Source organism: Aedes albopictus, chromosome 1, assembly GCF_035046485.1.
Source record: "Aedes albopictus strain Foshan chromosome 1, AalbF5, whole genome shotgun sequence".
Classification (NCBI taxonomy): domain Eukaryota; kingdom Metazoa; phylum Arthropoda; class Insecta; order Diptera; family Culicidae; genus Aedes; species Aedes albopictus.
The window spans coordinates 181,566,227-181,593,625 of NC_085136.1; the positions used below are offsets into that span (position 1 = coordinate 181,566,227).

Genomic DNA, 27,399 nt, shown 5'->3' on the forward strand with positions numbered 1-27,399 from the left:
TGGCCAACTTGTTGTTTAGATTCCCAAAGGTATCATTTCCCGTGGACCCCCATGATTCCTAAGTTCCCTTTACCCGCCCCAATATCTCCTAAAAATCCCCAATATTCCCTAAAAATCCCCAATATCTTCTAAAATGTCCAACTTGTTGATTAGATTCCCCAAAGGTATCATTTCCCAAGGACCCCATGATTCCTAAGTCCCCTTTACCCGCCCCAATATCGCCTAAAAATCCCCAATTCTCCTTAAAAATCCCCAATATCTCCTAAAATGGCCAACTTGTTGATTAGATTCCCCAAAGGTATCATTTCTCAAGGACCCCATGATTCCTAAGTTCCCATTACCCGCCCCAATATCTCCTTAAAATCCCCAATATTCCCTAAAAATCCCCAATATCTTCTAAAATGTCCAACTTGTTGATTAGATTCCCCAAAGGTATCATTTCCCAAGGACCCCATGATTCCTAAGTCCCCTTTACCCGCCCCAATATCGCCTAAAAATCCCCAATTCTCCTTAAAAATCCCCAATATCTCCTAAAATGGCCAACTTGTTAATTAGATTCCCCAAAGGTATCATTTCCCAAGGACCCCCATGATTCCTAAGTTCCCATTACCCGCCCCAATATCGCCTAAAGATCCCCAATGTCCCTTAAGAATCCCCAACTTCTCCTAATATGTCCAACTTGTTGATTAGATTCCCCAAAGGTATCATTTCCCGAGGACCGCCATGATTCCTATGTTCCCTTTACCGTACCCGATATCTCGTAAAAATCCCCAATGTTCCTTAAAAATCCCCAATATCTCCTAAAATGGCCAACTTGTTGATTAGATCCCCGAAGGTATCATTTCCCGAGGACCGCCATGATTCCTATGTTCCCTTTACCGTACCCAATATCTCGTAAAAATCCCCAATGTTCCTTAAAAATCCCCAATATCTCCTAAAATGGCCAACTTGTTGATTAGATTCCCCAAAGGTATCATTTCTCGAAGACCCCATGATTCCTAAGTTTTCTTTACCCTACCGAATATCTCCTAAAAATCCCCAATGTTCCTTAAAAATCCCCAATATCTCCTAAAATGGCCAACTTGTTGATTAGATTCCCCAAAGGTATCATTTCTCGAAGACCCCATGATTCCTAAGTTTCCTTTACCCTACCCAATATCTCCTAAAAATCCCCAATGTTCCTTAAAAATCCCCAATATCTCCTAAAATGGCCAACTTGTTGATTAGATTCCCCAAAGGTACCATTTCCCGAGGACCGCCATGATTCCTAAGTTCCCTTTACCCTACCCAATATCTCCTAAAAATCCCCAATGTTCCTTAAAAATCCCCAACTTCTCCTAAAATGGCCAACTTGTCGATTAGATTCCTCAAAGGTATCATTTCCCGAGGACCGCCATGATTCCTAAGTTCCCATTACCCGCCCCAATATCTCTCAAAAATCCCCAATGTTCCCTAAATATCCCCAATATCTCCTAAAATGTCCAACTTGTTGTTTAGATTCCACAAAGGTATCATTTCCCAAGGACCCCATGATTCCTAAGTCCCCTTTATCCGCCCCAATATCGCCTAAAAATCCCCAATTCTCCTTAAAAATCCCCAATATCTCCTAAAATGGCCAACTTGTTGTTTAGATTCCCTAAAGGTATCATTTCCCGTGGACCCCCATGATTCCTAAGTTCCCTTTACCCTACCCAATATCTCGTAAAAATCCCCAATATCTCCTAAAATGGCCAACTTGTTGATTAGATCCCCAAAGGTATCATTTCCCGTGGACCCCCATGATTCCTAAGTTCCCTTTACCCGCCCCAATATCGCCTAAAAATCTCCAATGTCCCTTAAGAATCCCCAACTTCTCCTAAAATGGCCAACTTGTTGTTAAGATTCCCCAAAGGTATCATTTCCCGAGGACCGCCATGATTCCTATGTTCCCTTTACCGTACCCAATATCTCGTAAAAATCCCCAATGTTCCTTAAAAATCCCCAATATCTCCTAAAATGGCCAACTTGTTGATTAGATTCCCCAAAGGTATCATTTCTAAAGGACCCCATGATTCCTAAGTTTTCTTTACCCTACCCAATATCTCCTAAAAATCCCCAATGTTCCTTAAAAATCCCCAACTTCTCCTAAAATGGCCAACTTGTCGATTAGATTCCTCAAAGGTATCATTTCCCGAGGACCGCCATGATTCCTATGTTCCCTTTACCGTACCCAATATCTCGTAAAAATCCCCAATGTTCCTTAAAAATCCCCAACTTCTCCTAAAATGGCCAACTTGTCGATTAGATTCCTCAAAGGTATCATTTCCCGAGGACCGTCATGATTCCTATGTTCCCTTTACCGTACCCAATATCTCGTAAAAATCCCCAATGTTCCTTAAAAATCCCCAATATCTCCTAAAATGGCCAACTTGTTGAAAAGATTCCCCAAAGGTATCATTTCTCAAGGACCCCATGATTCCTAAGTTTTCTTTACCCTACCCAATATCTCCTAAAAATCCCCAATGTTCCTTAAAAATCCCCAATATCTCCTAAAATTGCCAACTTGTTGATTAGATCCCCAAAGGTATCATTTCCCAAGGACCCCCATGATTCCTAAGTTCCCTTTACCCTACCCAATATCTCCTAAAAATCCCCAATGTTCCTTAAGAATCCCCAATATCTCCTAAAATGGCCAACTTGTTGATTAGATTCCCCAAAGGTATCATTTCTCAAGGACCCCTTGATTCCTATGTTCCCTTTACCGTACCCAATATCTCGTAAAAATCCCCAATGTTCCTTAAAAATCCCCAATATCTCCTAAAATGGCCAACTTGTTGATTAGATTCCCCAAAGGTACCATTTCCCGAGGACCCCCATGATTCCTAAGTTCCCTTTACCCGCCCCAATATCGCCTAAAAATCTCCAATGTCCCTTAAGAATCCCCAACTTCTCCTAATATGTCCAACTTGTTGATTAGATTCCCCAAAGGTATCATTTCCCGAGGACCGCCATGATTCTCCTAAGTTCCCTTTACCGTACCCAATATCTCGTAAAAATCCCCAATGTTCCTTAAAAATCCCCAATATCTCCTAAAATGTCCAACTTGTTGATTAGATTCCCCAATGGTATCATTTCCCAAGGACCCCCATGATTCCTATGTTCCCTTTACCCTCCCCAATATCTCCCAAAAATCCCCAATGTTCCTTAAAAATCCCCAATATCTCCTAAAATGGCCAACTTGTTGATAAGATCCCCAAAGGTATCATTTCCCAAGGACCCCCATGATTCCTATGTTCCCTTTACCCTCCCCAATATCTCCCAAAAATCCCCAATGTTCCTTAAAAATCCCCAATATCTCCTAAAATGGCCAACTTGTTGATAAGATCCCCAAAGGTATCATTTCCCAAGGACCCCCATGATTCCTATGTTCCCTTTACCCTCCCCAATATCTCCCAAAAATCCCCAATGTTCCTTAAAAATCCCCAATATCTCCTAAAATGGCCAACTTGTTGATTAGATTCCCCAAAGGTATCATTTCCCGTGGACCCCCATGATTCCTAAGTTCCCTTTACCCGCCCCAATATCGCCTAAAAATCTCCAATGTCCCTTAAGAATCCTCAACTTCTCCTAATATGTCCAACTTGTTGATTAGATTCCCCAATGTTCCTTAAAAATCCCCAATATCTCCTAAAATGGCCAACTTGTTGTTTAGATTCCCCAAAGGTATCATTTCCCGAGGACCCCCATGATTCCTAAGTCTCCTTTACCCGCCCCAATATCGCCTAAAAATCCCCAATTCTCCTTAAAAATCCCCAATATCTCCTAAAATGGCCAACTTGTTGTTTAGATTCCCCAAAGGTATCATTTCCCGTGGACCCCCATGATTCCTAAGTTCCCTTTACCCGCCCCAATATCGCCTAAAAATCTCCAATGTCCCTTAAGAATCCCCAACTTCTCCTAATATGTCCAACTTGTTGATTAGATTCCCCAATGTTCCTTAAAAATCCCCAATATCTCCTAAAATGGCCAACTTGTAGTTTAGATTCCCCAAAGGTATCATTTCCCAAGGACCCCATGATTCCTAAGTCCCCTTTAACCGCCCCAATATCGCCTAAAAATCCCCAATTCTCCTTAAAAATCCCCAATATCTCCTAAAATGGCCAACTTGTTGTTTAGATTCCCCAAAGGTATCATTTCCCGTGAACCCCCATGATTCCTAAGTTCCCTTTACCCGCCCCAATATCTCCTAAAAATCCCCAATGTTCCCTAAAAATCCCCAATATCTCCTTAAATGGCCAACTTGTTGATTAGATTCCCCAAAGGTATCATTTCTCAAGGACCCCATGATTCCTAAGTTCCCTTTACCCTCCCCAATATCTCCTAAAAATCCTCATGTTAAAATGTCCAACTTGTTGTTTAGATTCCCCAAAGGTATCATTTCCCAAGGACCCCCATGATTCCTAAGTCCCCTTTACCCGCCCCAATATCGCCTAAAAATCCTCAATTCTCCTTAAAAATCCCCAATATCTCCTAAAATGGCCAACTTGTTGTTTAGATTCCCCAAAGGTATCATTTCCCGTGGACTCCCATGATTCCTAAGTTCCCTTTACCTTACCCAATATCTCCTAAAAATCCCCAATGTTCCTTAAAAATCCCCAATATCTCCTAAAATGGCCAACTTGTTGATAAGATCCCCAAAGGTATCATTTCCCAAGGACCCCATGATTCCTGAGTCCCCTTTACCCTCCCCAATATCGCCTAAAAATCCCCAACGTCTTTCAAAATGTCCAACTTGTTGAGTAGATTCCCCAAAGGTATCATTTCCCGAGGACCGCCATTATTCCTAAGATCCCTTTACCCTACCCAATATCTCGTAAAAATCCCCTATGTTCCTTAAAAATCCCCAATATCTCCTAAAACGGCCAACTCGTTGATTAGATTCCCCAAAGGTATCATTTCCCAAGGACCCCCATGATTCCTAAGTTCCCTTTACCCGCCCCAATATCGCCTAAAAATCCCCAATGTCCCTTAAGAATCCTCAACTTCTTCTAATATGTCCAACTTGTTGATTAGATTCCCCAAAGGTATCATTTCCCGAGGACCGCCATGATTCCTATGTTCCCTTTACCGTACCTGTCGTAAACTGACCCTACCGAAACAAGAAAATCGCGAAATCCGATAAAAAAGTAAGTCCCCGATAGAGACGTGTATCCGTCCCAAAATTCGTCAATAAACTGACTCGCAGATTTCTAGCGAAGACCTATCTTGGCAAATTCCTTTTGCACTCCCCGTCACACCAACACAATCGTAATGTTTCATTCGCACATCGTTGCAAGGCCGTTGCATGTGTATGTAAATCATCAATCATTATCGAACAGGCGGCGTGGTGGCCGACGAAGCGGAGGCCGAAGAAGCGGCGGCCAACGACGCGCGAGCAGTTCATGATAGGCTTCGGCGATGCGCATCCCGATTAAACAAATGCTCCAAAATCAAAACTTGTTTTATCTCATATTTTATGAATTTTTCATTATTCAACATCTATACACTACATTCGCTTTCTTCTCTACTCTTGAAACTACCGCAAATCTTAAGAAAATTTTATAAGAAGTCATCAAAGATTTATAAAAAGAAAGTGCAAATCATAAAACTTCTTTGACTTCTTTAATTCAATTAAATTTTGTTTTGAGCAGAAATAGAGAACTACAGATATATTATATGCTTTTAAGTTTCAAATCTCAACCCAGATACAACGGAAATCCAATGCAATCATAACCTAATCAACCTTTTGTGGAATTCCATTTCAAATAAAATTAAAATCAAGTTCATGTTTAAACAAAATTCAGTTGAAATATAACTTAAGTGTAGTCTAATCCATCAGTTTCGTATTTAATCAAAATCCACTTCATATCTGAATCAGATTTACTCAAATCTAAATCCCATTAAATCATCTGTTCGCGCGTATCACTTACGGTTTTCGGACACTTTAAAAGATTCGCGATAACTTAGAAAAAACGACACTTTATTACGCGAACAGAACAGATAATTTATTGCCGAAATAAACGAAAAGACCTCTTGTCTTCGCGGCGGTATATTTCAATCTAATTTAATTATGTACAAATAACAGCTGACCGGCGATCGAGAGGCGATCGTACGCAGAGCCTATTGAACTGCTACCTGCTAGGCCCGATCGTTGCCTAGACCGAAACGGGCCAAGACAAAGCGTGTGGCAGAATGGGATGACTAACAGTTACCACGACTGTGGAACATGTTCAGTCACTCATTCGCAGCCTAGCTCTGCCTTGCTCGACCATAAGCCGGCCGCCTTGAAATACAAACAATTTCAACACCTCTTACTCCTTGTCCTACTCTAACTATTGCTTGTTTTTGAAATTCGCTTAGGTAGTAATTGCATGTAAACAAATTCAATTTCGCTTATGTACTAGACTGCTGCTGCTACTGACGACGACGACGATGAGCTAACGGGATGACCTTGGCCTATATACTTGGCACCGACGGGCTGTCGACTGCCAATTGCTCTTCATAGGGTTGTTGTTGCTCGATGTTGTTGTTCTCGGTGTGCCTCGGTTGGATGGGAAATTGATGATGTAGTATCGTGTAGTAAAATTTGTAAAACCGGAACAACTTACCTGGCAGACAAATTTCTGCACTGCAGACCGTTCGATACGGTGAGTAGGTGTCTGCCAGGACGTGTTGACTACCGATGTGCTCCATTGAAGTGTGGACTGTATTTTCCTGACGTTGATTAATGTTTCGGGCCTCGGTGCATTGCAGCGACTTCGACCTTGGACGACTGGTGGCGTGACGATGATTCTGGCTACTTCAACGATGACTTCCTGGACGACTGATGACGATTCTGATGGACTTCTTGGACAGACTTGGACGACTTGAGCGCCGCTTCAACGGATGACGATGTGCTTGACTTGACGGACTTCGATTGTGACTTCTGACTCTTCTTGGGCTTTGGACGAATGTTGAGGCAATCTGTGCCTCGGGTGACGATGGTGGTCTCTAAATAAGATGAGAGGGTGCTTTTTGAAATGTAATGATGAATATAACAATGACTTGCCTGGACGGAGGCCCTCAGGCCTCCGTTGGACGCCCGTGTGGCGCCGACGGTCCCTCTGACGAATGATGGTAGATTCTGAAGGTCCTGTTCTCGATGACGTTGATGCTCTCTGGCTGTCTATGGCAATTTTAACGGATCCTTGATGCCGGACGATCTTCACAGATTGGCCATACCCGTGGGAAATCGTGACGGGAACCCGGGAGGTGGAATTGCGCACTTCTTCCTCCAATTGCAACGGTAGACGTACCTCGGAACATCAAACGTTTTGGGACTTTAGTTTCAGGACAAACGAAATACTACCAGACTTCTAGCTAGACTTTAGCTAGACTGGCGAGACAAACTGGACGGGATGCAATGATGCACATGCAACAACCACCAACGTACACGACACATATTACCTCAATTTTGACGAAAATGGACGGAAGACAACTCAAATTTGACTTGAGTGTCGAAAGTTTGGCTGCACCAAATGGCAGGGAGGCATGTCTGAGGAAAAATGAGGAGGTTACTTTTTCGAAAGTTTAACAATTACATAACTTAACTGGGTTTGCGGAGGTCTTTCAACCTCCGCCGTTGGAGGAGTCCTAGTTCTCCCCGTCACCAGATGGAAAGTTGTCTCGGATTGGCAGCACGCAGATCTTGGAGATCGGTCGCTGGTAACTGCCATCTTTGGTCCGCACGGTAACAACTCTGATGTTCCCGTCAGACCCAGGGTGAACCTCGGTCACCCGTGCCAACTGCCACTTCAAGGGTGGCAAATTCTCCTCTTTCAAAACAACCATAGTGCCAACAGCTATGTTGTCTCTCTGCCTCGTCCATTTCGTCCGATTGTGGAGGTTGGACAAATACTGCTCCGACCATTTCTTCCACAACCTCTGGGTGAACTCCGTAATTCTTTCCCAAGCCGAAAGTCTGTTCTCCGGAACTCCACCAAGCTCGGGTCCCGGAATGGCCGTCAGCGGCCGCTGGATCAAGAAGTGTCCAGGGGTGAGGGCCTCAAAGTCGTCCGGATCGTTGCTGATCGGGGTCAGCGGTCTTGAATTCGGGATTGCCTCTGTCTGCGCCAGCACCGTTTGCATCCTGTCGTATTCCAGGCTGCGGGTGCCAATCGTTCGCTTGAACAGGGTTTTGAACGACTTCACCGCTGATTCCCACAGTCCTCCGAAGTTCGGTGAGCGGGCTGGAATGAACCGGAACTCGATCCTGTCCTCTATCGTCTGTCGTAGCACTGCATCCGTGAACTGCTGACTTGCGAACAGCTGGGCTAGCTCATCCAGCTTTCGTCGAGCGCCGACGAAGTTCGTCCCGTTGTCGCACATTATCAGCGATGGTTTGCCACGACGCGCAGTGAAACGATGCAACGTTGCGAGGAATGCCTGCGTCGACAGATCAGCCGCCAGCTCCAAATGTACAGCTTTGGTAACTAGGCACACGTACACTGCTACGAAGCATTTGATCGGTCGGGCTCGACGCTGCGGGTACACCACGTGGAACGGACCGCAGTAATCGATGCCGACTTTCTGGAACGGGAAACAAGGCCGTACTCGCTCGGGGGGTAGATCGGCCATCAGTTGCTCCTGGATTTTTGGTTTCGCACGAAAGCACTGCACGCATTCATGGACAACCTGCCTTGCGAGATTCCTGGCGCTCGTTGGCCAGAATCGCTCTCGGACTGCCGTGACGATCTGCTGTTGACCAGCGTGGAAGTATTTGCGGTGGTAATAGACAACGACGATTTTCGTGAAGGGATGCCGATGGTCGAGTATGTACGGATGCTTCCTGCCATCCGGAACATCCGCGTTCTTCAGCCGGCCGCCAACGCACAATACGCCTTCAACTAATTGGGGATTAAGGTTCGATATTCTAGAGGAATCCTGCACCTGTCCGTGTCGAGCTATGTCTGCGAATTCCTGTGGAAAGCTTTCCCGCTGCGATAGCTTCACCAGCTCCTTGACTGCGTCGTCGTACTCCTGGGACGTGATGCAGCCTACTTTCCGACAGGACCGATTTGCCGGCGACGAATTCCACTTGAACCGTCGAATGTGAACGGTCAGCCGAACTAGATCCACCAGCGACGAACGAAGTCCGAAGATCTCACTAGGGGAAACAGCGGGGAGGGCCGCGACAATCGCTTTCTCCTCTAATTCTGCCTGGTCGAGACTGCCCTCGTCGATCTGTGCCGAAGTGGGCCAGTACTGGTTGTCCAACATCAACCACTTCGGTCCGTGAAACCATCGAGACTCGTATTGAAGCTGTGCTGGACTCATTCCTCGTGAAATAATGTCCGCCGGGTTATCCTCACCGGCGACGTGCTTCCAAACACTTCCCTTCGTAATGTGCTGGATTTCGGAGACACGATTTGCCACAAACTGCTTCCATCTCGCAGGTGACGATGAAAGCCAGCAGACGACGATCGTCGAGTCTGTCCAGAAGTGGCACTTGGTGACGACGTTGATGTTTCTAGCGACTTTCTCGTATAGGTGGGCAAGGAGAAGTGCCGAGGACAACTCTAGGCGGGGTGTTGACAGCGACTTCTTATTTTTCTTCAAATTCTCGAGCGGAGCCACCCGAGATTTGGAGGTCAGCAGGTGAACTGACACGTTCCCATCTGCTGTCACGGTACGCACGTACACGCATGCGCCGTATGCCTTGTTCGACGCGTCGCAGAATCCGTGCAGCTCAACCGTTTCGGTGCTACGGCTCGTTCCAACCCATCGGGGAACTGCAATCCCGTCTAGGCCTGCTAGATTTCGCCTGTACTCACGCCACTGCTCTTGAAGCTGCGAGCTAAGCGGTTCATCCCACTCGCAATCGTGCTTCCAGAGATCTTGAAGGAAGATCTTCGCCTGGATGATTACCGGACCTACCAGTCCTAACGGGTCAAACAGTCGAGACGCATCAGACAAGACGCAACGCTTCGTAATCTCCGCGGCCTCATTCCAAGCTGGCGAACTGAATCGAAAGCAGTCCGTGCTAGGCTCCCATGTCAAGCCTAACGTTTTCACGGCGGCGGTAGACGAATCTTGCTCCAGAATCGAGCGCTCATCTCTCAAACCCTCCGGCACCGCTGACAGCAACTCTTTGCTGTTAGAATTCCACTTTCGCAAGGAGAATCCGGCAGACTGCAGGAGTTCTACCATCTGACCAACTAGTGTCTTCCCTTCTTCGATGTCGTCTACGCCGGACAGCATATCATCGACGTAGAAGTCCTTTCTAAGGACCTTTGCCGCTGCAGGATGCGACCTTTCCCCTTCATCTGCCAGGCGCTGCAGACACTTCGTTGCGAGGTATGGAGCGGACGCTGTACCGTAGGTGACTGTCGTGAGAGCGAAAGTACGGATCGGCTCTGAAGCGCTGTCTCTCCAAACGATCCTTTGCAGCTGCTGATCGACTGCATTCATCAGCACCATGCGGTACATTTCAGCTACGTCTCCTACGAGGGCGAATCGGTGCGTACGGAACCGGAGTGTGATGTCCACGATCATGTCCTGCACAACGGGTCCCACCATTAGAGCATCGTTCAGCGAAATCCCACTGGAAGTCTTGCAGGAGGCATCGAAAACGACACGCAGCTTCGTAGTCGTGCTGTTTGGCTTCAGAACAGCGTGATGAGGCAAGTAATACGACAACGCGCTCGCATCATCCTCGGAAACCTCCTTCATGTGGCCCATGTCCAGATATTCGCGCATGAACTCCGCGTACTGCTTCTTCAGTTCTGGATTCATCGCGAGCCGCCGTTCTACTCCCAAAAAGCGCTTGATTGCTGTAGATCTGGAGTCGCCTAGCTGCTGGATCATCCGCTCCTTCTTCGGCAGAGTGACTACGTATCTCCCTTTTTCGTCCCGAAATGTCGTTTTGTCGAAAAACTCCTCGCAGGCCGATTCTTCGACTGACAGCGTGCTGGTTGACTGGCAAGTCTCTACTTCCCAGAACCGGGAAAGTTGATCCTGGATCTCCGCCGTCGAACAAACGTGGGTTAGGGAGTACGTTGCAGCAGTCGGACCCTCGGGAACAGGACCGGAAACAATCCATCCGAACACGGTGTCTTGTAGAGTCGGGCCGTCGTCTGTTGCCCTCCGCCGTTCGTTTTTGAGCAGCTCCATGTAGTATTCTGCTCCGATGATGATGTCTATCGGTCCCATCTCAAAGAACTTGGGATCCGCTAGCAGCGAGGGATTCGGAAGATTCCACGTTGCGATGCAGAAGCTTGCTGTCGGCAGTGACACAGTCAACTTCGGCAAGACGTGAAATGACATTTCTTCGACGAACGACGATATGTTCGGCGACCTTGGACCTACTACAGCGGTAATCAGCTTTGTCGACACTGCTTGCGACGATCCAATGCCTTGAATCGACAGGTAGACTGGCGTTTCGTCTAGCTTTAGCTTGCTAGCGAAACCTCTTGTCATGAGACAATGCTGCGAACACGAGTCGAGTAGAGCTCGTGCTACCACGGGGTTGCCGTAGCGGTCTTGAATGCTGACTAGTGCGGTCGAGAGAATGATGGTTTGTGTCGGTGTAATTGGGAGAGCTACATGTGTTTGGCTTGTGGTGGCGTGTTCTGTGGCTGGTTGAGTGTGTGAGTCTGGTGTGTTTGCAGTGTTAGCAGTCCGTGTCTGTTGGTTCGGTGTTGGCGGCTTGGATTGTGGCTGTCTAGGTTGTGGATTGACTGTCGACGGTCTTGACTGCGTGGGTGGAACGGAGGATCTGGGTGCGTCAGAGTGCAGCAGTGTGTGATGCTTCTGATGGCACTGATGACACGTTCCCTTCTCGCAGGTTCTGGCCCAATGTCCAGGATACAAACAATTCCGGCAGAGCTTGTTCCTGTTTGCAGCCTCAATCCTCTCCGGCACGCTCATCCGCTGGAATCTTGCGCACTGGAATACAGAGTGTCGTGGCTCGCAGCAGAAATGACACTTCAGAGCGGACTTGAAAGATGTGTTGCACACCGCTGGACGAGATTGTCGTTGCTGAATGGGAACCGTAGGCCTTGATGGAGCGATCGACTGTAGAACGGAGCAGTGACTCTTCAGAAAGTCCATCACAGCGGGATACTGTGCAACTTCCTTGCTGTTATGGTGGGTTTCCCAGTGGCGTAGGGTAGCCATGTCCAATCTGGAACTAACCATATAGGCAAGAATCGTGCTCCAATCCGAAGGTTTTTCGCCGATCTTCTCCAGCATCTGCAGGTTCTTCTCGAACGCGCTGATCAACCGGTTGAGCTCCTCATAGCTTTCCTTCTTGAGTGCCTCCACGGCGAAAAGTGCATCGAGGTGCGCCTTGACGATCAACTTCTTGTTTTCGTATCGGCTCTCCAACGCCTTCCAGGCCACCGCGTAGTTGGCTGCAGACAAATCAATGCAGTTTATTTCCTGCAGCGCATCACCGGACAACGAAGACCTCAAATAGGTGAACTTGTCCACTTCCGTGAGGAGAGTACTATCATGTATGAGACTCCGGAAGCTGTCACGATACGGCACCCATTCGTGGATCTTTCCGGTGAACGACGGCAGCCTTATCTCGGGAAGTTTCACCTTCGCAAACTGGGTTCCTGATTGCGCATCCGGTGCTTGAAGCGTGGAGTTCTTCAGCGCGCTGGATCCAATCGATAGGAAGGTCTGCAGTTCTGACTTCAGCGCGTAGTACACGTTTTCGAAATCCTGCCGCACCTTGTCATTCTGCTCAACGAGCGCTTCTTCGTCGCCATCGCCATCCTCAATCGCATCCTCCAAAAGCAGCTCGATTTGCTTTCGGATCTCGAGGAACTGATTGAAAAGTTTGTCCAACGCTTCCAGTCTAACGCTCACTTGTCCCGCATCTCGCTTCGTTTGGAAACCACTGATAAACTGCTGGATTCCTTCCAGCGATTTCCGCAGCTGGTGCTCCTGCTTGTTAAGCGTTCGGAGGTCAGGCATAATTGGACACTAATTATACTCGCACTAACGATCGAGATGGGCAGCTCAATCAAACAAAGTATCACGTCACTCCACTGCACAGTCAAAAATGCACACCACTGCACTGCACTTGCACAATTTCGAAGCACTACGATCAACTCGACGAACCACCCAACGCGACCCGGTTGACAGACTTACAACCCAAAATAACGACAGCAGCAGGGGAACCAACCTTGGAGGAATCAACAGGCCAACAAATTCCAGCGAAACCGAGACCAAACAAGACCTTTTTGGGCGGACACCAGGGCTACTGCACTTAAATAAAGATGGACTCACATCACATGCAATCAATCATTTATTAGCAACAGCCACAGAGCTTAGAATGGCGTTTCATGCAATTTACGCCACACCACAAATTCATGCACTCTACTCCCTGTTTCTGCGTTCTGCCTGCAAACGTCCTCGGTGCAATTCGTCGTCGTTGTCCCAGTTCCTTGCCGGGGAATGTCCACAATCCGATCCGGTGTTCCGATTCCGCCTCTGGGGTTCTCGCCGTCGCAGGAGATGGCCACTATCTGCTCCGGTGGTCTCCAATTATTTTCACTGTTTACGCACTACCGACGGCGCATAATCTTCTTCACTATGGCGCGAATCGGGTTTTCAATGGTGACACTGTTCACAATAGTCACCGCCAATTCACAATAGTGCAATCGTCCATCACGATCCGTGGCACAAATTGTCCTAGTCACTCGCGGCGCTGTCCGAAAACCTTCGCCGAGATCGGAATCCGGCTCGAAGGACCAAATGTTCGCGCGTATCACTTACGGTTTTCGGACACTTTAAAAGATTCGCGATAACTTAGAAAAAACGACACTTTATTACGCGAACAGAACAGATAATTTATTGCCGAAATAAACGAAAAGACCTCTTGTCTTCGCGGCGGTATATTTCAATCTAATTTAATTATGTACAAATAACAGCTGACCGGCGATCGAGAGGCGATTGTACGCAGAGCCTATTGAACTGCTACCTGCTAGGCCCGATCGTTGCCTAGACCGAAACGGGCCAAGACAAAGCGTGTGGCAGAATGGGATGACTAACAGTTACCACGACTGTGGAACATGTTCAGTCACTCATTCGCAGCCTAGCTCTGCCTTGCTCGACCATCATCCAAATTCAATCCTATCCAACACTTATCCAAATAAAATCCTAATTCAATCCATCAATTAAATACAAATTAAATACAAATACACCAATACAAATCAAAACCGAATTCTATTCACATCCAAACCAAATTCAATCCTAACTCAACCAAATTAAATTTAAACACTAACAAACAAAATACAATCCAATCTTTATCCAATCCAAATCTTACGTAGATTAATCTCAAATCAAATTTGAACACAATCTGAATCCACTCTAAAATCGCTCCAAATCCAATCCAAAATAAATCCAATTATAAAACATCCACAGTCCAAACTTCATTAAAATAAAATTCAAACACATTCTTAATTCAATTAATATCAAATCGAATTCCAATACTATTCAAGTCAAATCAGCGTATTTTTTGTTTTGTATTTTTATTTTTGTGATGCATCAAGCTAAGTCTTCACACAATCCAATACCAGTCCAATTCAAATCCTCAATCCAATCCAAAACAAACCCAAATTCCAACTAAGCTTCACTCCAAATCAAATGAAAAAAATCTCATTTAAATCCACATCCAACTGCATTAAAAATCCAATATAAAATCCAATCATATTGAAAATATCTAATCAAAATCCCTTCAAATTCAAATATAATCTCAAACTTATAACAATTTCATCCAAATCCAATAAAAATTAAATCCAAATTAAATACTATTCCAATAAAAATTGAATCCATATCCAATCCAAATTGAATCAAAATCCAATTAAAAATTCAATCCCAATCCAAAAATTGAATCCATATCCAATCCAAATTGAATCAAAATCCAATTAAAAATTCAATCCCAATCCAATCCAAATTCAATTAAAAAAACCTATGAATCCAATCTCCAATTTCAATCCATTAAATCCTGAATCTTATCTAAATCCAATTCAAATACAATGCACATCCAATCCAAAAACAATTCAAATCCAACTCAGCTACACTCCAAATCAAATTAAAAGAAAAAACAAACCAATTTGAAACCACATCTCCAATCCAAATCCAATCCAAATCCAATCCAAATCCACTCCAAATCCAATCCAAATCCAATCCAAATCCAATCCAAATCCAATCCAAATCCAATCCAAATCCAATCCAAATCCAATCCAAATCCAATCCAAATCCAATCCAAATCCAATCCAAATCCAATCCAAATCCAATCCAAATCCAATCCAAATCCAATCCAAATCCAATCCAAATCCAATCCAAATCCAATCCAAATCCAATCCAAATCCAATCCAAATCCAATCCAAATCCAATCCAAATCCAATCCAAATCCAATCCAAATCCAATCCAAATCCAATCCAAATCCAATCCAAATCCAATCCAAATCCAATCCAAATCCAATCCAAATCCAATCCAAATCCAATCCAAATCCAATCCAAATCCAATCCAAATCCAATCCAAATCCAATCCAAATCCAATCCAAATCCAATCCAAATCCAGTCCAAATCCAATCCAAATCCAATCCAAATCCAATCCTAATCCAATCCAAATCCAATCCAAATCCAATCCAAATCCAATCCAAATCCAATCCAAATCCAATCCAAATCCAATCCAAATCCAATCCAAATCCAAATCCAATCCAAATCCAATCCAAATCCAATCCAAATCCAATCCAAATCCAATCCAAATCCAATCCAAATACAATCCAAATCCAACCCAAATCCAAATCCAATCCAAATCCAATTCAAATCCAATCCAAATCCAATCCAAATTCAATCCAAATCTAATCCAAAATCCAATCCAAATCCAATCCAATCCAAATCCAATTTAAGAACTATCAAATCCCAAATAAAAGCCAATGCAATTCCAAACCAGTCCAATCAAAATCCAATCCGAATCCAATCATATCAATTCAAATCCAAATCCAAATCCAATCCAAATCCAAATCCAATCCAAACCCAAATTCTATCCAAATTCAATTCAAATCCAATCAAAATCCAATCCAATCCCAATCTAATCCAATCCAAATCCAATTTAAAAACTATCAAATCCCAAATAAAAGCCAATCCAATTCCAAACCAGTCCATATCCAATTCAATCAAAATTCAATCCGAATTCTATCCAACTTCTATCCCAATTCTATCCAAATTCATTTCAAATCCAATCCAAATCCAAATCAAATCCAATGCAAATCCAATGCAAATCCAACGCAAATCCAATGCAAATCCAATCCAAATCCAATCCAAATCCAATCCAAATCCAATCCAAATCCAATCCAAATCCAATCCAAATCCAATCCAAATCCAATCCAAATCCAATCCAAATCCAATCCAAATCCAATCCAAATCCAATCCAAATCCAATCCAAATCCAATCCAAATCCAATCCAAATCCAATCCAAATCCAATCCAAATCCAATCCAAATCCAATCCAAATCCAATCCAAATCCAATACAAATCCAATCCAAATCCAATACAAATCCAATCCAAATCCAATCCAAATCCAATCCAAATCCAAATCCAATCCAAATCCAACCCAAAACCAAATCCAATCCATTCCAATTCAAATCCAATCCAAATCCAATCCAAATCCAATCCAAATCTAATCCAAAATCCAATCCAAATCCAATTTAGGAACTATCAAATCCCAAATAAAAGCCAATGCAATTCCAAACCAGTCCATATCAAATGCAATCAAAATCCAATCCGAATCCAATCATTTCAATTCAAATCCAAATCCAAATCCAATCCAAATCCAATCCAATCCCAAATTCTATCCAAATTCAATTCAAATCCAATCAAAATCCAATCCAATCCAAATCTAATCCAATCCAAATCCAATTTAAAAACTATCAAATCCCAAATAAAAGCCAATCCAATTCCAAACCAGTCCATATCCAATTCAGTCAAAATTCAATCCGAATTCTATCCAACTTCTATCCCAATTCTATCCAAATTCATTTCAAATCCGATCCAAATCCAAATCAAATCCAATGCAAATCCAAATCCAATCCAAATCCAATCCAAATCCAATGCAAATCCAACGCAAATCCAATGCAAATCCAATCCAAATCCAATCCAAATCCAATCCAAATCTAATCCAAAATCCAATCCAAATCCAATTTAGGAACTATCAAATCCCAAATAAAAGCCAATGCAATTCCAAACCAGTCCATATCATATGCAATCAAAATCCAATCCGAATCCAATCATTTCAATTCAAATCCAAATCCAAATCCAATCCAAACCCAAATTCTATCCAAATTCAATTCAAATCCAATCAAAATCCAATCCAATCCAAATCTAATCCAATCCAAATCCAATTTAAAAACTATCAAATCCCAAATAAAAGCCAATCCAATTCCAAACCAGTCCATATCCAATTCAGTCAAAATTCAATCCGAATTCTATCCAACTTCTATCCCAATTCTATCCAAATTCATTTCAAATCCAATCCAAATCCAAATCAAATCCAATGCAAATCCAAATCCAATCCAAATCCAATGCAAATCCAATGCAAATCCAATGCAAATCCAATCCAAATCCAATCTAAATCCAATCCAAATCCAATCCAAATTCAATCCAAATCCAATCCAAATCCAATCCAAAACTAATCCACATCCAATCCAATCCAAATTCAATCCATATCCAATCCAAATCCAATTCCAATTCAAATCCAATTTAAGAACATTCAAATCCCAAATAAACGTCAATCCAATTCCAAATTTCCAATCCAATCCATATCCAATCTATTCAAAATCCATTACAAATCAAATTCAAATCCAATCCAAATGCAATCCAAACCCAATCACAATCCAAATAAAATCCAATCCAATCAAAATCCAATCCCAATTTATTTCAAATCCCTTCTAAATCCAATCTCCAATCTCAATCCAATTAAAATCCTGAATTCAATCCAAATGCAATCCAATTTAAAACAATCAAAAACCAAATAATATTCTATTTACATCCAATCTAATCAAAATCCAATTCAAATTCAATCCTAATCCAATCCAAATCCAATTTCATTCCTATCAAAATCCAAATTCAATCCAAATCCAATCCAAATTCATTTCAAATTCCTTCTAAATCCAATCTCCTATCTCAATCCAATTTAAATCCTGAATCCAATCCAAAGCGTTTCCAAACACAAACCATTTCCAATTTCAATCAGTTCAAATCGAACTCAGCCACATTCCAAATCAAATGCAAAAAAAAAACAATCCAATTTAAATCCACAACTATCTCCATTTGAAATCCAATCATAATTCCTTTGTAATTCAATCAAAATCACTTCAAATCAAAATATAATATCAAACTTATCCAAATCCAATCAAAATCCAACTCAAATTCAAGTGAAATCTAAATTTAATCCAAATCCAATCAAAATCCACTTCTTCATTTAATCTACATCATATCAAAAGTTTATTTTGATCTGATTAAAATCCTATACAATTAAACCTCTAAATCCATTCTTCAGCTTAATACAATCAATACTAAACACAAACCCAATCCAGCTGCATTTCAAATCCAGATTCAATCAAACCTAAATCGTGTTTGAGCATAATCCAATCAATATTTATTCCAAACCAAATAAAATTCAAATCCACAAGTAAGTTCGTTTACATACCCATCAAAACTCAATTTCAATCTAATTGAAAATGTTATCCAATAAAATTACAATCCCAAAGAAATTGAATCGAAATCCAATCTTAATGCCATCCAATTACAAATCCATTCCTAATTTGATCCAAATAAAATTCAAATATATTCAATTTCAATCCGAATCCAATTCTAATACAATCCAATTTCAATGTAAACTTACTTCGATCCAAATCCAATTCTACTTCAAGACAGTATAAATCAGACAAGACGTTTCATTTTTTTTTAAACCTTAATCAGCTCTTTCCCGAACTTCTCAATACTTATCATAACCTATGTTTTTTTTATTTGAACATTTTTACAAATCTCCAGTCAATAGCCGTGACTTTCATTTAAATTTAAGAGTTGAGGTTATTTTCCAAACTCACGAAACTTCACATTTCAAATACGTTTTGCTCCATTGTCAGGTATCAAGTCAAAACTTGTGTACTGCACAAAGAGATGAACCAGCCTAGGGCTGAAAATCTCTATAATAAAGAAATAATAATAATAATTGTGTACTGCAATAGTTTCTCAGTTATCATTATTCAGCACTTGTAATTTTGTAAATTTCTCTAAATAGTAAATTTTTAAATTTCGTTCTGTAAAAAATATCTGATCGCTCTGGTTTTATCGTAACGTAGAGTCCTGCTCGCTCTACTATTTTTTTCAAGAATGTTCTCACTGAAAAAAAATACCTCAGAGACCTGCTCGCTCTGGTTTAATAGTTATGTAGAGTCCTGCTCGCTCTACCTTTTTTTTACAAAAATTTTAACCAAAAAAAAATGCATCAGAGTCCTGCTCGCTCTGGTTTTATCATTACGTAGAGTCCTGCTCGCTCTACTATTTTTTTTTTTAGAATATTTTCACTGAAAAAAAAAATACCTCAGAGACCTGCTCGCTCTGGTTTAATGTTGCGTAGAGACCTGCTCGCTCTACTTTCTTTTCTAAAAAAAATCCACCGAAAAAAAAATCCTCAGAGTCCTGCTCGCTCTAGAATTTTTATCGCGTAGAGTACCAACAACTTAAATAACTACCGGCTACGCCATGTCGTAAACTGACCCTACCGAAACAAGAAAATCGCGAAATCCGATAAAAAAGTAAGTCCCCGATAGAGACGTGTATCCGTCCCAAAATTCGTCAATAAACTGACTCGCAGATTTCTAGCGAAGACCTATCTTGGCAAATTCCTTTTGCACTCCCCGTCACACCAACACAATCGTAATGTTTCATTCGCACATCGTTGCAAGGCCCTTGCATGTGTATGTAAATCATCAATCATTATCGAACAGGCGGCGTGGTGGGCGACGAAGCGGAGGCCGAAGAAGCGGCGGCCGAAGAAGCTGCGGCCGAAGAAGCGGCGGCCAACGACGCGCGAGCAGTTCATGATAGGCTTCGGCGATGCGCATCCCGATTAAACAAATGCTCCAAAATCAAAACTTGTTTTATCTCATATTTTATGAATTTTTCATTATTCAACATCTATACACTACAGTACCCAATATCTCGTAAAAATCCCCAATGTTCCTTAAAAATCCCCAATATCTCCTAAAATGGCCAACTTGTTGATTAGATTCCCCAAAGGTATCATTTCTCAAGGACCCCATGATTCCTAAGTTTTCTTTACCCTACCCAATATCTCCTAAAAATCCCCAATGTTCCTTAAAAATCCCCAATATCTCCTAAAATGGCCAACTTGTTGATTAGATCCCCAAAGGTATCATTTCCCAAGGACCCCCATGATTCCTAAGTTCCCTTTACCCTACCCAATATCTCCTAAAAATCCCCAATGTTCCTTGAAAATCCCCAATATCTCCTAAAATGGCCAACTTGTTGATTAGATTCCCCAAAGGTACCATTTCCCGAGGACCGCCATGATTCCTAAGTTCCCTTTACCCTACCCAATATCTCCTAAAAATCCCCAATGTTCCTTAAAAATCCCCAACTTCTCCTAAAATGGCCAACTTGTCGATTAGATTCCTCAAAGGTATCATTTCCCGAGGACCGCCATGATTCCTATGTTCCCTTTACCCTACCCAATATCTCCTAAAAATCCCCAATGTTCCTTAAAAATCCCCAATATCTCCTAAAATTGCCAACTTGTTGATTAGATCCCCAAAGGTATCATTTCCCAAGAACCCCCATGATTCCTAAGTTCCCATTACCCGCCCCAATATCGCCTAAAGTTCCCCAATGTCCCTTAAGAATCCCCAACTTCTCCTAATATGTCCAACTTGTTGATTAGATTCCCCAAAGGTATCATTTCCCGAGGACCGCCATGATTCCTAAGTTCCCTTTACCCTACCCAATATCTCCTAAAAATCCCCAATGTTCCTTAAAAATCCCCAACTTCTCCTAAAATGGCCAACTTGTCGATTAGATTCCTCGAAGGTATCATTTCCCGAGGACCGCCATGATTCCTAAGTTCCCATTACCCGCCCCAATATTTCTCAAAAATCCCCAATGTTCCCTAAAAATCCCCAATATCTCCTAAAATGTCCAACTTGTTGTTTAGATTCCACAAAAGTATCATTTCCCAAGGACCCCATGATTCCTAAGTCCCCTTTATCCGCCCCAATATCGCCTAAAAATCCCCAATTCTCCTTAAAAATCCCCAATATCTCCTAAAATGGCCAACTTGTTGTTTAGATTCCCCAAAGGTATCATTTCCCGTGGACCCCCATGATTCCTAAGTTCCCTTTACCCTACCCAATATCTCGTAAAAATCCCCAATATCTCCTAAAATGGCCAACTTGTTGATTAGATCCCCAAAGGTATCATTTCCCGTGGACCCCCATGATTCCTAAGTTCCCTTTACCCGCCCCAATATCGCCTAAAGATCCCCAATGTCCCATAAGAATCCCCAACTTCTCCTAAAATGTCCAACTTGTTGCTTAGATTCCCCAAAGGTATCATTTCCCGTGGACCCCCATGATTCCTAAGTTCCCTTTACCCGCCCCAATATCGTCTAAAAATCCCCAATGTCCCTTAAGAATCCTCAACTTCTTCTAATATGTCCAACTTGTTGATTAGATTCCCCAAAGGTATCATTTCCCGAGGACCGCCATGATTCCTATGTTCCCTTTACCCTACCCAATATCTCCTAAAAATCCCCAATGTTCCTTAAAATTCCCCAATATCTCCTAAAATGGCCAACTTGTTGATTAGATCCCCAAAGGTATCATTTCCCAAGGACCCCCCATGATTGGTTCCAAAGGAATTTATTGCTGTATGTTTTACAACTGAGCTGAGAAACAGGCTCTGTCCTAGTGGGAATGTAATGCAAGAAATAAGAAGAATCATTATCCCATCACATCATACAAAAAAAAATTAAATGCATCAAAAGTGCATGCTCTAAATTGCCGCACGCACAGACCCCCCCATCTGAACAGCACCGCAGCAGAGCTACGAGTGCGAAGGATTTAAATGGTTGCTCTTGTAAATACACTTTCGTCGGCGCTTTCCTTTCGCTCCGTCGAAAAACAAGTTAACTGCACGTCGCACTTAGTATGCGCAAATCCAAACTCCGCCTCGAATGATTCCACAGGCGGAGATGTGACGCGACAAAGAGCGAGCTCGTTTTCTGTATGCGATGACATCACCAGCAGCTAAGCCACCAGCAGTAGTCGTCCTCATACCGTGGAGCAACAGCACACGAACGCACGACGGATAGGGTGATGACCATTGTTTTGGCATGAAGTCAATGCAATTTGGAACGTTATTTTCAAAAACATTTTTTGGCTTAACTACAAAAGATAGAGTTTTGGTGTCAAAGAAACATTTTTAGGGAACAAGTTCGTGCATGTTTTGTAGAAGAACTTTTTCAACAAAAGCTTTATTTTCATATTGAAATCATCAAAAATGTCCAAAAAATTGCCGATTTTTTCGACCAATTTTGCATTATTTTTCAATTTAAGGCCTTTTTAACTATTTTTACAAAGTTTACGTCCAAGAGACTAAGAAAGTAGAAGTAATTAGCTTTCAATTCGTGCGCTGAGAAAGTTTGTACGATTGATAGTTTAGTAGATATAGGACTTCAAAGATAACCAAAAATTAAAAACTTAAAATGTGATTAACTCACTTAGCAGTGATTTCCGACCCTATGTTCCATGGGAACTTTTTCATCTCTCATCAAGACCTATCAGCCCTGAAAATATCCAAAACCCGGAACCAAACACCCTGTATATATATATATATATATATATATATATATATATATATATATATATATGAAGTCCTTTTGAGGCAACAAAACTCTCGAATTTCTTCGGGAATTCCTCCAGGAATTTCTTCGGGAATTCCTCCAGGAATTTCTTCGGGAATTCCTCCAGGAATTTCTTCGGGAGCTCCTCCAGGAATGCCTTCGGGAATTCCTCCAGGAATTCCTTCGGGAATTCCTCCAGGAATTCCTTCGGGAATTCCTCCAGGAATTCCTTCGGGAATTCCTCCAGGAATTCCTTCGGGAATTCCTCCAGGAATTCCTTCGGGAATTCCTCCAGGAATTCCTTCGGGAATTCCTCCAGGAATTCCTCCAGGAATTCCTCCAGGAATTCCTCCAGGAATTCCTCCAGGAATTCCTTCGGGAATTCCTCCAGGAATTCCTTCGGGAATTCCTCCAGGAATTCCTCCAGGAATTCCTTCGGGAATTCCTCCAGGAATTCCTTCGAGGATTCCTCCAGGAATTCCTTCGGGGATTCCTCCAGGAATTCCTTCGGGGATTCCTCCAAGAATTCCTTCGGGGATTCCTCCAGGAATTCCTTCGGGGATTCCTCCAGGAATTCCTTCGGGGATTCCTCCAGGAATTCCTTCGGGGATTCCTCCAGGAATTACTTCGGGGATTCCTCCAGGAATTCCTTCGGGGATTCCTCCAGGAATTCCTTCGGGGATTCCTCCAGGAATTCCTTCGGGGATTCCTCCAGGAATTCCTTCGGGGATTCCTCCAGGAATTCCTTCGGGGATTCCTCCAGGAATTCCTTCGGGAATTCCTCCAGGAATTCCTCCAGGAATTCCTCCAGGAATTCCTCCAGGAATTCCTCCAGGAATTTCTTCGGGGATTCCTCCAGGAATTTCTTCGGGGATACGTCCAGGGATTTCTTCGGGGATTCCTCCAGAAATTCTTCCGGGGATTCCTCCAGGGATTTCTTCGGGGATTCCTCCAGGAATTCCTTCGGGGATTCCTCCAGGAGTTCCTTCGGGGATTCCTCCAGGAATTCCTTCGGGGATTCCTCCAGGAATTCCTTCGGGGATTCCTCCAGGAATTCCTTCGGGGATTCCTCCAGGAATTCCTTCGGGGATTCCTCCAGGAATTCCTTCGGGGATTCCTCCAGGAATTCCTTCGGGGATTCCTCCAGGAATTCCTTTGGGGATTGTTACGTTTAAGTTATTTCGTTAGATAGTATGATTTGAGAATCTAATCAGTAAGTTAGTAAACGATAAAGAAACACAACATTGTAAAAGCACGTTGCTCCGTGAAACACATTTCGAGAACCTCTGCACAGCCTTTCCATGCCACCACAGACAGCAGGTAATAGCTAACATTCAATGATGATCAGCCAATCATTAGCTTCAGCATACACGACCGGTCGATGGGGGAAATGCGGCAACACAGCAAACTCACATCACCACGACGCCGTTGGTAGCAGCCTCCACACAATGAGAGGGAACTTCTCGTTGGAGTTGATCGAGCACACACACGAACCACGCCGTGTGAATGGAATAGTGTATTGCACTTCGAGAGAAGGCATAATACGATCGACTATCGGCTCCATCATTCCGCCGCATGGAGGGGAAGCACACGACAACCCGACACTCACACAGTCTACACTCGGTGGCGAGGCGAGCTCGCAATCGCAAGCAAAACGGGATTGCTTCAATCGACGTCCATCCGTGAAGCAAGTCAAGTGTGCAGTCCGTTTCTCCTTTTCGGAATCCGCAAAACGACAGTTCGGTCATACGGGAACGCGTGAATAAGTGCCGGTGATATCATCCAACGGAGAATCCGTCCCCGCCAGCATCAATCCGGAGACCATTGAGCAAATAAAGGTGAGCTACAACCGCCATGTGGATCAGCTAGCCCCTGGCCAACCAAGCTAAAAGTAGCCATCTTTAAATTACAGCGAGTCACCACGCCAAGACCACGTGGACAGAATTGTTCTAGATTCCGAACTTTTAAAACGAAATCGATCGTCGGCCAGCGGTGTAAAATCCCGCAGTGACGAAAGCAGGTGAGCCTATTTCCGACGTAGAAAGTGTTCCTCCAGTGGCCTTGATTTTAATGCCGCCCGTTCTACCAACAGATCACTGACACGCGGAACGGATAGGATCATTCGATCGGAGGAAGACCTGATCGGAAGGCAGAAACGGGAGACCCGAAGTCAGCCAAACAGGTGAGCAAAACCATCATCCGATTCTTCGCAGTGGCTTTGTGCTGATAGCGCTTTTGGTCCAATAGATTACCATCGAGTGCGATTCGTGTTCCGTCCGATTACACAGCCGGAGTAAAGGACGTTCGGAACCGATAGGGCAGAGGCGACAGAGACCGGACCTCGTCGTAGATCAGAGAGCCCCTCAAGAGGGTAAGTTAAATGTCGCATTTCAGATCAGAAATTTGCAATCGTCATGGTAAGCACTTTTTTGCGCACGTTGCTGCTCATTCAAATCAAAATTGCAAGAAAACGATAAGAGTTAGAAGTTTGGCGTCAAAGAACAAATTGTAGAGTAAAACAGGGGCCACAACTTTCCCAAAGAAAGAATTTTAATTTATTATGCATGTTTTAAAGATAATGGACATAAACAAATAAAAACACGCTATTTTTAGCTATTTTGCTCTAGAAAACTTAGTTATTTAGCTAAACCAATCGGTTCAAAGATGCCATTTGATAGAAAATTCAATAATCTTTCGAATAAGAGTAAAAAAACTGCGGTAAGTTTGACCATTTTAAAGTTATAGCCAGTTGAGGCAATAAGAGTCAAAAACATGGGGAGTCCAATAACTACGTAACGGTTGAGATTTGACCATATGCGTAGAACAATTTTTTTCACCATTTATGGTCCTCTATCACCCTTTAAAAAGTTTGCACTCATGAACCTAACACCCTGTATATAGTACACTGACTGACAGCATTCTCCAGGCGCTTTATAAAAATCGGTCAATTCAAATCGACTTGGGTATGCACCGCACATCTAGCCCAGACAACGCTTAACCACGCGAAACGGTTGTTTGATATGGCAATTCTAATAGGAAAATCCTCTCTCAAAATCTCTCGATCGGATGATCGATTGTTCTCATGTAAATTGTAAAACACGTGATTAAAAGGGGGTCGATAGAGACAACCTACTGACATGCAAGCCTCTTGCAATTTGGTGCTCGCCAGTGATCGTTCGTGAATAAAGTGCTCTATCAAGTTAAAGCTCAAAGAAATATTCAACGCACAATACTGCCAAGATTAAAAGTGTAAGTGGTACAGATATGCAAAGCAGGGTAGTTATGCTAATTTTATTCAGTTTTATAGCAAACAACAGAAACCAATAGAATTCCAATTCGAGCAAGAGTGAATCTCTGAACCTTGCAGTGAAGTTGAGGTAAATTTTCTAAAAGTGATCTTAAGAGTATTTTCTAATTAGAATCATGTGTCGTTCAAAGGATAAACCTTCGAACTAAGGTTTCGGGGCAGGATCAGAGGACATCCACGCGGCGTTGAGGCCGCGGACATCCCATAACCTCGCCAATCCAGCTAAAAGCGGAACAACCATCGTAGTTGCAAACCACGTGGCAAACGGTAGTTCCATTTGCTGATACCCTCCTCTGGTTTTCGACCGGGTATTGAGCGCTACCACAGCCAAGCAAAAACTCACGGAGTCGCCGACAGCAGTCCCTACCACCAGTTTTCATTTTCGGCCTCTGGCTGGGCATATCCAGCGCCGATTCAACGAGTTGCATCGGCCAATAAGGGCTCCCTCGATTCCCACCACCCACGTGGTCGGCAAACCCAACAGTGGTTCCCACCGTCAGTGTACCCACCGACCGCCTGGTCGGCAAACCCAACGGCCGTGAAGCATCCAATAGCGGTTCCCACCGTCAGTGTACCCCACCGACCGCCTGGTCGGCAAACCCAACGGCCGTGAAGCATCCAACAGCGGTTCCCACCGCCAGTGTACCCCACCGACCGCCTGGTCGGCAAACCCAACAGCCGTGAAGCACCCAACAGTGGTTCCCACCGCCAGTGTACCCCACCGACCGCCTGGTCGGCAAACCCAACAGCCGTGAAGCACCCAACAGTGGTTCCCACCGCCAGTGTACCCCACCGACCGCCTGGTCGGCAAACCCAACAGCCGTGAAGCACCCAACAGTGGTTCCCACCGTCAGTGTACCCACCGACCACCTGGTCGGCAAACCCAACGGCCGTGAAGCATCCAACAGCGGTTCCCACCGCCAGTGTACCCCACCGACCGCCTGGTCGGCAAACCCAACAGCCGTGAAGCACCCAACAGTGGTTCCCACCGCCAGTGTACCCCACCGACCGCCTGGTCGGCAAACCCAACAGCCGTGAAGCACCCAACAGTGGTTCCCACCGTCAGTGTACCCTACCGACCGCCTGGTCGGCAAACCCAACGGCCGTGAAGCACCCAACAGTGGTTCCCACCGTCAGTGAACCTTACCGGCCACC

General features: G+C 43.7%; 1 protein-coding gene and 1 long non-coding RNA gene across 2 annotated transcripts; one reads left to right on the forward strand and one right to left on the reverse strand.

Annotated features, from left to right (window-relative positions):
* Positions 1-7,650: 7,650 nt before the first annotated feature.
* Positions 7,651-12,981, reverse strand: LOC134290119 (uncharacterized). Its single transcript, XM_062857158.1, has one exon. The coding sequence runs from the start codon at positions 12,979-12,981 to the stop codon at positions 7,651-7,653; it is 5,331 nt and encodes a 1,776-aa protein (XP_062713142.1).
* A 10,809-nt stretch (positions 12,982-23,790) lies between these two features.
* On the forward strand, positions 23,791-26,933 carry LOC115258021 (uncharacterized). Its single transcript, XR_003893457.2, has 3 exons — positions 23,791-26,186; positions 26,245-26,314; positions 26,376-26,933. It is a non-coding gene; the product is annotated as an uncharacterized LOC115258021 (long non-coding RNA).
* The last annotated feature ends 466 nt before the right edge of the window (positions 26,934-27,399 follow it).

Coding starts and splice junctions, on each gene's coding strand:
- LOC134290119 (XM_062857158.1), bottom strand. CDS start 12,981: ATGCCTGACCTCCGAACGCTTAACAAGCAGGAGCACCAGCTGCGGAAA.